The sequence below is a fragment of the Loxodonta africana genome, chromosome 4, assembly GCF_030014295.1.
Source record: "Loxodonta africana isolate mLoxAfr1 chromosome 4, mLoxAfr1.hap2, whole genome shotgun sequence".
NCBI lineage: Eukaryota > Metazoa > Chordata > Mammalia > Proboscidea > Elephantidae > Loxodonta > Loxodonta africana.
Window position 1 is genome coordinate 139349548 of NC_087345.1, and position 13921 is coordinate 139363468.

The 13921-nt window shown below is 41.0% G+C and overlaps 1 protein-coding gene and 1 long non-coding RNA gene across 8 annotated transcripts in view; one reads left to right on the forward strand and one right to left on the reverse strand.

Annotated features, from left to right (window-relative positions):
- LOC104845960 (uncharacterized) overlaps positions 1 to 8823 on the reverse strand; it is a 43945-nt gene extending 35122 nt beyond the window's left edge. For all 3 annotated transcript variants that reach the window (XR_010321939.1, XR_010321938.1, XR_002785911.2), the window contains exon 1: positions 7474 to 8823. This is a non-coding gene — a long non-coding RNA (uncharacterized LOC104845960). The remainder of the gene's footprint in view (positions 1 to 7473) is intronic.
- Positions 8763 to 13921, forward strand: part of WNK1 (WNK lysine deficient protein kinase 1) — a 163113-nt gene continuing 157954 nt past the window's right edge. For 2 of the 5 annotated variants that reach the window (XM_064284759.1, XM_064284760.1), the window contains exon 1: positions 8764 to 10554. In XM_064284759.1, the coding sequence (XP_064140829.1) occupies positions 9790 to 10554 (765 nt within the window). In that variant the 5' untranslated portion in view covers positions 8764 to 9789. Of the gene's footprint in view, positions 10555 to 13921 lie in introns of all 5 variants that reach the window. The other 3 variants (XM_064284761.1, XM_064284763.1, XM_064284758.1) reach the window with 2 other exon arrangements.

Sequence of the window (13921 nt, forward strand, 5' to 3'; positions counted from 1 at the left end):
CTAGATCTTATATCTATCCTTTAAATTAAAAATTGAAGAACGGTTCTTAAAGGAGGTCTGTTGATGTGCTGGGCCTGGGAGAGAGGAATGAAGTCTCTGTGATAGTGCTATCAGGTTTCATTTATACCCTGTACCTATTTCCTACTACACATAATAGCCACTTGTAGACCTGAGGATAGAGACAGATCTTCAGAATGCATCATATTTATAATGTTGAAATATTAGGAATAACTTGAAAGTCTGAAACTGGGGTAGTGTTTAAGTAAGTTCTGTCTTTTTTTTCATCCATATGATGGCTGTAATTTAAAACGGCACTGTAAATAAACACAGTGATACAGAAATATGATATATTAGGTTAAAAAATATGTAAAATATGCATCATAAAAGAAAAGAAAAACATAAACCCACACATAAAAGCACAGAAAAAATACTGGAAGGAAATATTGCAAAATGTTTAATGTGTTTATCTCTCTATAGTGGAAATATGAGTGTTTTTTGCTTATCCTTATTTTCTGTAAAGAGCATGTATTACTGCTGGAATGAGACAGTGATAGAAGTCACTTTTTAAAAGACTGTAATAATTGATACTCATAATAAAATATTATGAAAAGTGAGATAACATGGATTTTACGGCCTTTGAAGAGATAAAATAATATAAATTTTTACTGTTACAATGAACAGAATTCATTAAGAAACTAGTTTGTTGTGTGTGTGAGTATGTATATGTGTGTGGATACACAAAGCTAAATTTAACTTTTTAAATAAATCATAGAGTTAACATGCACTGTGCTAATATCTAAGAGGGTCCTCTCCTAGGTATTGTGGAATATGAGGCATAGACCTTGTTCTCAGTAGGCTGAAATCTGATTGTGGAAATAAGACTAGAACATGTCAATAATAATTTCCCATGGTTAACTGAGGTGTTTTTCAATGAACCATTAAATATGTTTCATTTATATAACTTGATGACTAAAAAATCCACTGCCGTCGAATTGATTCCGACTCATAGCGACTGTATAGGACAGAGTAGAACTGCCCTGTAGAATTTCCAAGGAGCGCCTGGCGGATTCGAACTGCAGACCTCTTGGTTAATAGCTGTAGCACTTCACCACTGTGCCACCAGGGTTTCCAACTTGATGACTGGAAGATGCTTTTTTTTTTTTTTTAATTGTGGTAAATTATACATGTAACAAGTCATTTGCCTTGTCAATAGTCTTCATGTGTATTATCAGTGACATTAGCTAAGTTTATCGTGTTATTCAACCATGACCAATATCCGTTTCCAAATTTTTCTATCATCTTTAACAGAAGCTCAGTGTCCCCTAAAGCAATGAGTACCCCCTTTTTTCCCCTCCCTCCCAGCCACCCCGATAACTACTAGTAAACCTTGGTTGCTATACATTTGTCTATCCTAGATATCATCATTCACTCATATGAGTCGAAATTGACTTGACGGCACTGGGTTTTTTTGGATCCTAGATATCAGAACATGCCTCTTGAGAGGACCTGCACACTTAAGAACATCTTAGTAAATCTGTTTTGGACTGTTATGCGTCTTGAGGTGATAGCCATGTATCGCAGGAGCCTGAAGGGGTAAAACATTTTTTGTTTCCACTTAGAAAATTGAACTGGGATTAATTTGGCAATAATACAGGGACTAAGTCTTTACAGGGGCCTCTAAATTTCTCTTTGGGCCAGTGTTCAGGCTTTTGGGCCTCCTTCTAATGACTACAACAGAGAAGGTCTGAAAGACTTTATTTTTCTGACAGGCCTACCACTTGTGTTCTGACTCTGTTTGGTAGCTAATCCAACACTTCAACCTGTCTTGGCATGTTATAAGCAGAGACAAATGATAAGATTCCCCGATCCTACTCTGTCATAACTTAATACCTCTGTCAAAGCTTGGCGATAAAAGCTGTAGAGATGCATAGATATGAGAGCTAAAATCAGCGTGGCAATTGAAAGTGTCTAATTTGAGAAGCTACTCCCAACATGTGCTAAGTTATGAGGCAACATTACCTTGTCTTCCTCTAGGAACCCCCACATTCCTACCTTTGATTCCTTGAACCACACGCATATTCCTGACCTGGCCCTCTACTATCATCATACTATTATTATTGCTTATCATCCTTATTGAAGATTTAAAGTTACATAGCATCCAAAATATGAAATTAGACATGGTTCCTCTCCTGTGGGAACCTAATTTAGACATGTACACAAATGTGGAGGGAAAGCAGCGGAGGAAGAAACAAATAACATTTTAAGGTTTTCCTAGAGGAAGTATAAAGAAACTTAATAGGAAGTGAGTCACAAAGAGGGTAGATTGAGGTAACTTGCTACTCTGAACATGGAATACCAACCTATTATTAATTCAATTCAGCTAAGGTCCAGATATGTGAAGGCAAACTTGCCAAAGTCTCAACAATTACTGACCTACATGGCTAAGGTTCCCTTTTCTTCATCTTCTTCCCCTATTGTTTCCTTGTATTGTGTATAATTTTATGAACTTTGTGGTTAAGTTGGAAAAAAATTAGCTTACTATTTAACTCTTATTACTGTCTTAAAGGAATATATACTTGTATCTACTTTAGAATATTACCTACTGTAGAACTTGAGCTCTTTCCTTAATTCCCAGCCAGTCTAAGAGAATAAATTTACAATAAACGATGCCAAACCCACTGTTATCCAGTGGATTCCAGCTCATAGCGACCACATAGGGTTTCCAAGGCTGTAAATCTCTACAGAAGCAGACTGCCACATCTTTCTCCCGGGGAGCAGCTGGTGGTTTCAAATCGCCAACCTTTCAGTTAGCAATTGATTGCTCTAACTACCGTGGCACCAGGGCTCCTAAATTCACATAGTACCTTAAATTGGTCCAAACACATACAGACATTAATATTATAATGTTAATGTTATTGATGATAATAATATCATTAATATAATAAGATAATATTAAAGACAATATTATTGATATTATTACTGAATTTGCTAAATACTTTTTCTAGTTGCAGGGTGAACTTGACTTGAATTATAGTCCCCCTCCGCCCCATAAAAGGCTTAAGAATCAGTAATCTATAGCATGATATACAGCTCTGAGCAACATGTTTAGTAAAATCATCATCTGAAGATTCAGTAAAACGTCACTTAATACTAAATTACAAATACTGAAGTAGCATACTGAATGTACCTTAATCATAAAGGACTAAGTGATGTAAGCAAACTCTTAAGAGACATCATAAGGAGTTGGAAATTTCATCTTCATATTTATTGGTAAGAAGGTATTCAGAAGATGAGCCGTATGTTCAGAATTCTTTAAATTTTCTCCCTAGTAATTCCTATTCCTTTGAATCACTGAAACAGATGAAAACAACCACTGCTCAGGGTTTACTCAACTGAACTAGTAATCTCATTTTCACCCATAAATTATTAAAGATTGAATGGAAAATGACTTCTTTTACATGATAAGGTATATTTATCTCAGGTCCATAGTGAACATCAAATTTAAGGTGTAACAATTCAGGAGTGATTCTCTACCATCATGGAGGAATGATAAAGGGGCATATTAAAATCACCTGAGGAACATTTCTAAAACTACATCTAGGTTGGGTGGGTGGGTGGGGTAACAGTATATTTTATAAAAGCTTCCTAAGTGATTCTGATAAATTCCTTCTTGTAAGAGCCTGTTAAAGTCAGGAATATGACATGGATCCCCATTTAAAAATATTTCTCGTGATGTTCTTCCTAGATGACATTTGGTAATGTTATATGGAATTCTAAGCAGTCATTAAAATGTTTCCAAAGAATATTTAATAACATTGGAAATGCTTACAACATAATTATAAAAGTTTTCATCAGTCTAGAAAGAAATGCATCTAAATGTTAAAGGTTGATACTTCTGGTCAGTAGGGTTGCTGGTAATTTTTATTTTCTTCCATATTTTACATATTTTAAATTGTTTACAATAAGTGAATGTATTCAGAAATTCACACAATACTGATATGAGTGCTCCCCAGAAGTAACCCTCTTTTATCATTTTGTTATGTACTGCCCAAATTTTTTCTCTGTGCTTTGAAATACACACAGAAATATGGTGTTGTTTTATTTAAATGTACAAGACATTATCTAGTACGTATTATTCTACAACTTGAGTTTTTCACTTAATTAAATATTTTTATGTCACTACATACAGATTTACCTCCTTTTCTACTGCTGCATGGTGTCCCCAAAAGTGAATATATCATAATTTAAATATTTTCTTATTAATAGACATGCAAGTTGTTTCAATTTTTTGTTACAAACAAAGCTGTACTGGGTATTCTTATAGCTTAGTGTACATGTGCAAGTAATTTTCTAAGGTAGGTAGCTAGAAGGGAAATTGTGGGTCAAAGGCTACGCACATTGTACATTTTAACAACTACTAACATATTGCCTTCGAAAAAGGTTGTACTAGGAGTCCCTGGGTGGCACAAGCGGTTAAGTGCTCAACTACTAGCTGAAAGGTTGGCGGTTGGAATCTACCCAGAGGCGCCTTGGAAGAGAGGCCTAGTAATCTGCTTCTGAAAGGTCATAGCCTTGGAAATCCTAGGGAGCAGTTCTACTCTGTACACGTGGGATTGCCATGAGTTGAAATAGACTTGATGGTAACTAATAACAATAACAACAATTTACACAATCATTAACTATACATGAGTTTCCCTACACCCTTGCCAACACTTGATATTATAAATCCTTAAACATTTTGCCAATTTTATGAGGAAAAAAATATATGTATCTTAGTTTGCATTTCCCTAGTTGTTGAGTTGCAGCATTTTTCATGCTTATACTTGTTATTTGCCTTTCTTCCCCTGACTTGTCTTTTCACACACTCTGCCCATTTTCTATAGGGTTGTTTGTTTTTTTCTTAGCGACTCAAATTGTTGTTCATATATTTGGACATAGGTTCAAAATTTTTCCTGTCAGCTTGTCACTTGTGTTTTGTTGAACAGAGTTGTCTAGATATAGTCAAATATTTTTATGACTATTTCTTGGGTTGTTCTTGGAAGTCCTTTCCTATTCTAAGTTCTCCTATGCTTTTAAAATTTTTAAATGTTTAGCTCTTTAATCCATGTGGAAATTAAAGGTGTGAGGTAGGCATTAACCTTATTTGTTTTCAAATAAGGAACTAATTGTCCAAACGCTATTTATTAACCTTTCCCAACTGACTTGAAATACCATCTTCCTCACATACTAAATTTCCATACATATATGAAACTGTTTCTGTATTTTCTCTTCTGTTCCACTGCTTATCTCAATACCATACAGGTATTTTTCAATACCATACAGGTTTAATTATATGGTTTTATAATGTACTTTGATACAGGGCAAGCTCTACCCACTTTATTTCTTTTAGAAATAAAAAGGTAAAAATAAATCTATTCTTCAGTGGTTAACTGCCTGACTCTACCTTCTTTCTTGAGTTCTAGACAACAGGGAGGTAAAACAGAAATTAACCATAGGCAAGACAAAAGAGCATGGGAAATGAGGAAAAGTGGGACCAAAGAAAAGAAAAGAAAAATATTCTTGAGATGGTATTTTATACAAAATAAAGTATATTTTATGTGTTTGGGATATTTCGGCCACTATCTAAATCAAAGCCTTGTTTTAATGCCAGACAGTTACCAATAGCAAGGACCATGCAAACATAAAATGGGAAATAGAAACATGAATCAATGTGAGAAAATGAACACAGGCTAGAGAGAATAAAGAACATCATGAGAGAGAATAAAAATACTTGTATTTTTCTTACGTATCCAAATTTCAGGAAGTTAAACCTCTGAGCTTAGTGCATCCATGTATCCTGGTTCTTTCTGCTATTGCTATTTACAGCCTGTATTTTATATAGATTATAACCCACTGTCATGTTGATTCCAACTCATTGCAACCCTACAGGACAGAGCAGAACTGCCCCTTGGGTTTCCAAGGCTGTGTGTAATCTTCACAGAAGCAGATTGCCACATCATTGTAGAGCAGCTGGTGGGCACTGCGCCACCAGGGCTGCTTGTATAGATTACAGAGGGGTCAATTCTTTAGCTGAGAATTGAAATGGGAGAGAAAGAAAAAGTATTGTTAGGGATTATAGTAATCAATGACTGAAAATCTCATTTTAATTGGAGGTTGGTAAGCATTAAAAAGAGAACTGAGCAAATAAGGGTCTGTAGTTAAATATCCAAGCTAGACAGTATAACCCTCATACGTAACCACTGTGTAAAATATGGTTGTACTCAACTTAAAGTTCTACCTGTTTTTCATTGTAAAGCTAGCATTACACAAATAGGACAAGCTGGCATGTGGGCAAGTGTGGTTTTCAGTCAATGGTTAATTAAATTCTTTACAACAAATTTCTATTCCTGGTTGAAAAGATATGTTGATAGGGCACGGTGATCGTCAAGTGATCTGCGTCCAGGGCAGTGTGGCCAAAGTTTCAGGGCTCAGTCAACAAAAAAAGGCAATGAACATTCACACAGGATATCCTCATTTTGTATGGAGCCAAAAAGTGACCATTGTGATTTACTAATCTTTATGTTTTTAACTTATCAATTTATAATTGTTTATCTTATGTTTAAAAGCAAATTTTTTCCCTAGTAAAGCAACAATTAAGCAAGCTTCAATTTTTTTTTTTTTTAAGAAGCAGCCTCAAGAAGTACAATAAAAGCAGGAAGTTATACATAAGAATCACCTGGGGAGCTTATTAAAATGTAGATTCTTATTCAGTATATCTGGGATGGAAATGCAAATACTCAGCAGGGAACTTGTTAGAAATTCAAATTCTCAGTAGGGGTTCCATCTGGAACCAACCGATGGGAAGCTCTAAATAAATGCGATTTTTTTCCTTGTTTACCTTAAGTTTACGGTTGGAAATAAAACACTAATTACATTTACTAGAATGAGATTTACTATTATCATAATAAGATTCATTCGTGGCAAATGAGCAAAAGATGTATTTTTTAAAACAATGAAACTGTAATATTCTAGCACTCCAGTTGCCCCTATGATGCCCTGGTGACGAAATGGTTAAGCACTTGGCTGCTAATCCAAAGGTTGGCGATTGGAACCCACCACTGGCTCCCGGGGAGAAAAAACCTAGCGATCTGCTCTTGTGAGGATTAAAAAACTTTATGGACAGTTCTACTCTGTCCTATAGGGGCGCTATGACTCCGGATCCACCCGATGGCACACAACAACTGAAGCTGTATTTTAAATGTTTATAACCTATAACCTGCGAGAAACCTAACAGCCACTGGTTTTAAAACAAACTTTCTTATAAAGCTAAAGTGTAGCTTTTGATAAACAAAAAAATGGAAAAATAAATCAGCATAAGTATTTTACGTATCAGATAAATATGAACTGTATACCAACACCCAAGAGAAATTGTGGGCATTGCCTAGTAACGTAGTGTTAATGAATGTTCTGTCAAGATGCATCCAAACTACTCACTCTTAGTATGGTCCTTGGCTTAGGATGTGCGCTTCTGAGTTCGTTCCATAGCGGGCGCTGACGAGAGGCAGCGGCGTGTCGACGCTCTGATGCGGTTGCGTACGTTTAAGTGCTTCCCGCCCTTACCGGTTGGGCTAAGACTTTTAACTGCCATCTGACTCCTAGGTCTGGCTTCCTATTCTGTCTGGTGCCCCCTGGTGCTCATCACCTGTACACTCTTAACAGTTGCGAGGAGCAATGGGGTCCAGGGAGCATAAGGATGCTTTTAAGAAAAGTGTTCCATTACTACGAATTGTACAGATCCAGATTTCCTGTGTCTAGAGCCTCGGCATAAACTGCATGTATACATTCAGCCTCCTATAGAGAAAGACGTGACGTTGTTTTACTAAGGCACCAAGCGAAATGGAAAATAAGCTTCAACGAACGAAGTAGGTAGAAGTCAACTAAGCTCTCTCGAGTTTGTGGTACAAGGCGCAGAGATGTGCAGAGCTTTTTTCAGTCCCCTTTGCATGTTCATTTTTTCTGGCCAAGCAAAGATAGAATTCACCACGATTCTGGATTTCAGTAGGGCAGCCCATCTATGAGAGCCAGAATATCTGTCTAGGGACTGGAGCTGAGAATGTGGCCTTAATTGTCATGGAAGGCAGAAGATAGAAGATGATTTTCCCTGTTTCCTTCTCCAACCCATTTAATCAATATTAATCGCATGCGCAATCCTCACAAAGTTTCTTATACCTTACAGAAGGAGTCTTTGGCTCCTCTGACTTTCTAGGCTCAGGCTCTGCTTATCCTGCTTTGCCATTCCCCTCCACCTCCACAGTCACTCAACACTATTGCGGCTCTCCATTAAAGAACAACAGATCATTTTTCATTGCATGGTAACCCTAAGAGATCTCTCGCCTCAGCAGAGCATGATGGGAATCGCTTTTCCCCTTCTTCCTCCCTCTTTTTTTTTTTCTTCCTTCCCTTCTTCCACAATTAATGCCTAAATAATGATCTTCCTAGCTAACGCAGACTTCAGGAGGGGATTTAGCGACCCACGATGACGCTCCCATCAGCCTTCCAGAAGGGGCGGTTTCCAAAGAAAACTACAACTCCCATGAGGCATCAGCCTAAAATAGCCGCAGGGCATCACGGAAGTCGTAGGCTCCTTCCTCCTCAGTGCCTTTCAGGGCTCGAATTCGTAAACTACAAGTACCAGGGAGCCTCAGCACTAGCACGCCTGCGCGAGGGCCCGGACAGTGAGGTGGGGGTGGGGTTGCCCCGGGCGGCGGGGGGCGGGGTTCAAGCGGGCTGTGTGGAGGCTTCAGACTCCCGGCGCCATTTAGCGCGGAGACTTTCTCCGGCGGACGCGGCTCTTCACACTTGGCCACTCCGCACCCCCATCTTCCGTGACAGAAGGCGCCTGGTGGGGGTGACTACTCTTTTCTCTCCTTATCCCCTTTCACTCAGTCCTCTCGGTCTCCTCTACTCTCGGCCCAGAGAAGCAGCGGAGCTCGGGCCCCGTGGTGAGCGGCCCTCCCCTCCCCACTGTTCCCTCCCTCCGTCAGCCCCCGGCACCGGCCCGGGAGGAGACGAGGGTTTGCCAGGCCCGGGGCGGGCGGGGAGGCCTCGGGGAAGGGGGGGCCGCTCCTCAGGCACCGAGGCTTCGAGGCTTTGGCCCTTCCCTTCTGGAGACGATGGGCGTCCTGTGAGACTGGTCCCCCTCGTTGGGGGCGCGTGTAGGAGGAGGCGACTGACTGACCCGGAGAGCTCGGATCCCGGCCTTCCCCCGCCCCTCCCACTCTCTTTTGCCCTGGAGCTGCCACCGCCGGGGAGGTTGTGCTCGTCCCTTCGTCGCTCTGCCGCCGCCCTCAGGGCCTAGCCCGCCCAGCTCGGAAGCGGCGGCGGCGGTGGGAGCTGGAGCCGTCGCCGCATCTGCCGCATCCGCTTCGACTCGGTGCCGGCTCTTTGCCCTGCCCCTCATGACTGCGGCGCCTCTGCTGCTACAGCTTTCCTGGCCGCCCCTCGCCGCAGGATGGATGCGGACCGTGAGGCGCTAACCCTCGTGGCTCAACTCCTGAATCGCCCGCCGACGAGCCCGCCTTGTGAGCCGCAGCAGCCTCGGTGTCAGCAGCCGCCGCAACTGGGCCCAGAGTCCCGCTTCTCCTCCGGGGCGGCTTGTCAGTGCTGAGTGAGGAGCCGTCCGGGTCGGTCCGAACCCTCCGGGAGGAGGAGCCAGAGGAGCCGGGCCCTGCAGACCTTCGCCGCTCCTCCGGGTCGGCCCTTCAGCCTCCTTTTCATTCACAAATTCGAGCCCGCTCCAGTGGATCCACCATGTCTGGCGGCGCCGCAGACAAGCAGAGCAGTACTCCGAGCTCCCTGTTCCTCTCGCCGCCGGCGCCTGCCCCCAAGAATGGCTCCAGCTCTGATTCCTCCGTCGGGGAGAAACTGGGCGCTGCGGGCACCGACGCTGGCGCTGGCAGGACTGAGGAATATCGGCGTCGCCGCCACACTATGGACAAGGACAGCCGTGGGGCGGCGGCGACCACCACCACCACCGAGCACCGCTTCTTCCGCCGGAGCGTCATCTGCGACTCCAATGCCACGGCGTTGGAACTGCCTGGCCTCCCGCTCTCTGTTGCCCAGCCCAGCGTCTCCGCCGTTGTTCCGCAGAGTGCTCCACCAGAGCCCCCCCGGGAGGAGACCTTGATCACCGCCGTTGCTTCCCAGGTCGCCCAGCAGCCTCCAGCTGCGGCTGCCCCCGGGGGGCCAGTCGTCCCAGGCCCCGCCGCCGCTACTGCCCCCGGCACGACGAGCAAAGACCGCCCGGCCTCCCAGCCCAGCCATGTGGGGAGCAAAGAGGAGCCTGCGTCAGGGAGAAGTGGCAGCGGCGGCGGCGGCGGCAGCGCCCGGGAACCGCCGGAGGAGCGCAGCCAACAGCAGGATGATATCGAAGAGCTGGAGACCAAGGCCGTGGGGATGTCCAATGATGGCCGCTTTCTGAAGTTTGACATCGAAATTGGCAGAGGCTCCTTTAAGACTGTCTACAAAGGTCTGGACACTGAAACCACTGTGGAAGTCGCCTGGTGTGAACTGCAGGTAAAGCCCCGCCTACTTCTTTATTTTGGGGTGGCTTGGATCCCGACTTTGGCTCGGTTAAGCCAGTTTCTCGAGTTCACCCTTTACAGCTGTTCACCCTGAGTGAGTGAGTGAGTGAGTGAGTGAGTGAGTGAGTGAAGCCAATTTATGAATGGTTGAAATGAGGAGAATATGGAGCATGTAACTAGGTGTTTGAATAGGATAAGGGTGATTGGTACCCAGAGGGATTTGCTACTAGTGAGGGGGTGGTGAAAGTCATCTTAGGACGGACGTACTGTCTACTTGTTACTGTTTTAGTGTCTGGCAGGACACTTGGAATTAGTGGGGAAGTATTTGAGTTAGGATGGTGCCCGGCCTTCTTGCTTTTTGCATTTCAGTCTCCTTGGAGGCTCTGCAGTGATGTGCTGCTGGTGTGTTAGATGGGTGTTCCATCTCTGAGGTTAGGCTGTTCTTTAGAAATAAGATACATAGAACCTTGATCATGAATTACCTTCCTTTGGGTATATCTTGGTTGTTGCACAGGCGTTTAATATAAATGGGTACTAGTAAAGCACAATCAGCCTTATTGTTCCACCTAATGATACTTAAGACTTACGGTAGTTCGCAGTGATATGACACTGCTTATTCAAACGAACATGTCTTCTGCACATTCACAGTGCAGTGAATAGGAAAAGTGCCCATGTAAAATTGTGTAAGTGCTTTGAGAGTTGCATGTCATTGTCTTAATCTTGTTGTAAAAGATGTTTAAGCTCAGCTTTCCCAAGAGTCGAAAGGAGTCACAAGGCTTCCTTTTTTAACCTCTCAGGGAGGTTTTCATGGTGTAAATAATGTTGTGTCATTCTGGTTGACAAAGTATATTCTAGGTTTAAACAACTGAATTTGGATACTTGCTTGACCAGTAGTAGCAGCTTGATTGAATGTTGCCCTCACCAGGAAGTGAGCATAGGCTATTGGGAGGAGATTTGTACTGAATGAGAAAGTCAGCTACCACTCTACATGAAAAATGCTATTCTTCTTGCCAAGAAAATGGACCAACCTGAAATAGGATGTGAAAGTAACTGAATGATCTGGGGACTTATTTTATCCATGAACTAATATGTTAACACATAAGCCTTTGTATGTCAGCTTGCAGATGACCAAGGCCATATCTAATGTGAAAGGAAATGAACACAGCATGTGGAAATAAACTTTAAAACTGACAAGTTATTTAGGAACATAATAAATTCTTAAGGGTTAGAGTTAGTCACTATAAAACTTCTAAAATATTGTGAAATTAAAGCTACTCATTAATTTTATAGTGGTTTAGAGTTGGCAGACCTTTTTTAAAAAATAACTTGTTTAACTTTATTTCTAATGGTCCAAAACCTAATGGTCAGTCACATCAAAACTTAGGTCTAATTTCTTTTGGTTTACAGGCAGAAATTTAGTTTATAAGAGCCTCTTATTCTGTGTATTTTTTGTACCAAGGGTTATTGCTACTGACCCTGGAATTTTATTCTTCTGTTATAATTTCTTATTTGAGTTGGCGGTTTTTGATATTTTTTTCCTTAATTAGTTACCTTAGTTGCTTAAAACTAGACCTAAGTAAATGTTGAGCACTTTATGGATTAATTTTGTTAGTTTCAATTGTTTCACTTATAAGACTTCTCAGAATGTAATTTGTATGTATTCCTTTGTCATCTGGAATTTGATAGTTTATCATCTTGGAACTAATGATACGGTGGAAAAAACTCAATTCTGTCTAATGTCACAATAAGCTTTGACTAAGTTCTCATTTTTTCTTAGAACACATGACTTTTTGGATTTTTAGTTCTCTGTCTAGGCATGGGCTCGATCAAACTAAGGAAATTATGACCTCGTATAGTATTTTTAAACTACAATTCAGGATTTGGCTGCAGTGCAGAGCGAGTCCTAGCTCATTGTGTGGTACCCTGATTTAATGAAGCAACTTGCATGTGTCATTTGACCCTGCTTCAACAGTTTTTCATTTTGGTTTTTAAAATGTGGTTATCCTAGTCCAAGGATCCTTTATAACAGTAGTTGGGTCAGTTTCTTTTTTTTTTTTTTGACCATGATATTTACAATACATGCCTGATGAGGTCTTTTGAGAGTTTGTGTTTAGATGCAAATTGAAGGACAAACTAAGGGATTACTGAAGCATTGGGAAGAAAGGAAAGCCTTTTTCGCTAAAGGTATACTTGGATACATATTTTTCTCTAGCAAAATTGGACAAAATATTGTGTTCAGTTAATAATCTTAGTATATAAAGCTAGAAATCTTAGTAGCTACTTATTTGATCAATGAGGAGCTTGAAACTCATAGACCAAATAAATGACTTGCTTAGGTTTGTAAAGTACAAAACTTAAACTGGTTAGGATCTAATAGTTTGGGACATGTTCAAGTATCTGAAGTCCAGCAGATGGCTAATTAGTACATTTCAAATGAAGCAGTACTATTCTGGTTTAGAGAAGGTCAGATTCCTGGAGAAATCCAGCCCTGTAACAGTGACGAATTTCAGGCTTCTGTTTTGGTTATTGATTTTATCACTTCAAGTGAAGAAATAAATAGGCTTTTTGAAATGAGGGATGGGTGAGTGTGGAGTACAAATCAAACTCCTTTCTATCAAGTTTATTTTTAGAATCATAGTTTGCATAGCTGTCTATTCAAATAAGCATCAGTTCTTAATAAATAATATCTAGGTAATACTTTGATACCACAAATCTTAAGTGATAACGGAGTTGTTTTTAGTAAGACGGCAAATTTCTTTACCTGGTTTTATTAGGCAAATCATGATGCGACTTAGTTTTAATTCTCTTTTGCTTTTGGGCAGAACTGTTACTGCTGGACTTTGCCTAGGTTTACATTGCTTGTTTTGTAACTTGTTTGAAATAATTTCTTGTTCCTCCTGAATAGGGCAGAATAGAATTAGAGGCAGGATGATTTTAGTTAGGTAAGATTTGATTTAAAATGCATGTATATTTATTGCCATAAGAAGTTGTTATAGTACAGGAATTGAGAATTATGTTTAAGTTGATTTTTTTTTTAATTGTATAGTCCTACTTAGTCTCACCCTGGTGACGTAGTGGTTAAGTACTACAGCTGCTAACCAAAAAGTTGGCAGTTCGAATCCACCAGGTGCTCCTTGGAAACTCTGTGGGGCAGTTCTACTCCATCCTATAAGGTCCCTGTGAGTCGAAATTGACTAGACGGCAACGGGTTTTTGTTTTATTTTGTTTTTTACCTAGTCTCAGGGGTTTTAGTAATGTTTTCATTTTCTCTTACTTACCTTTTTCCTGACCTTTTGTACCATGGTTGTTGCTAGTGCAAGAACTTGTAAAGAGTTGTTTTGAGCAAAACAAATTGGGAA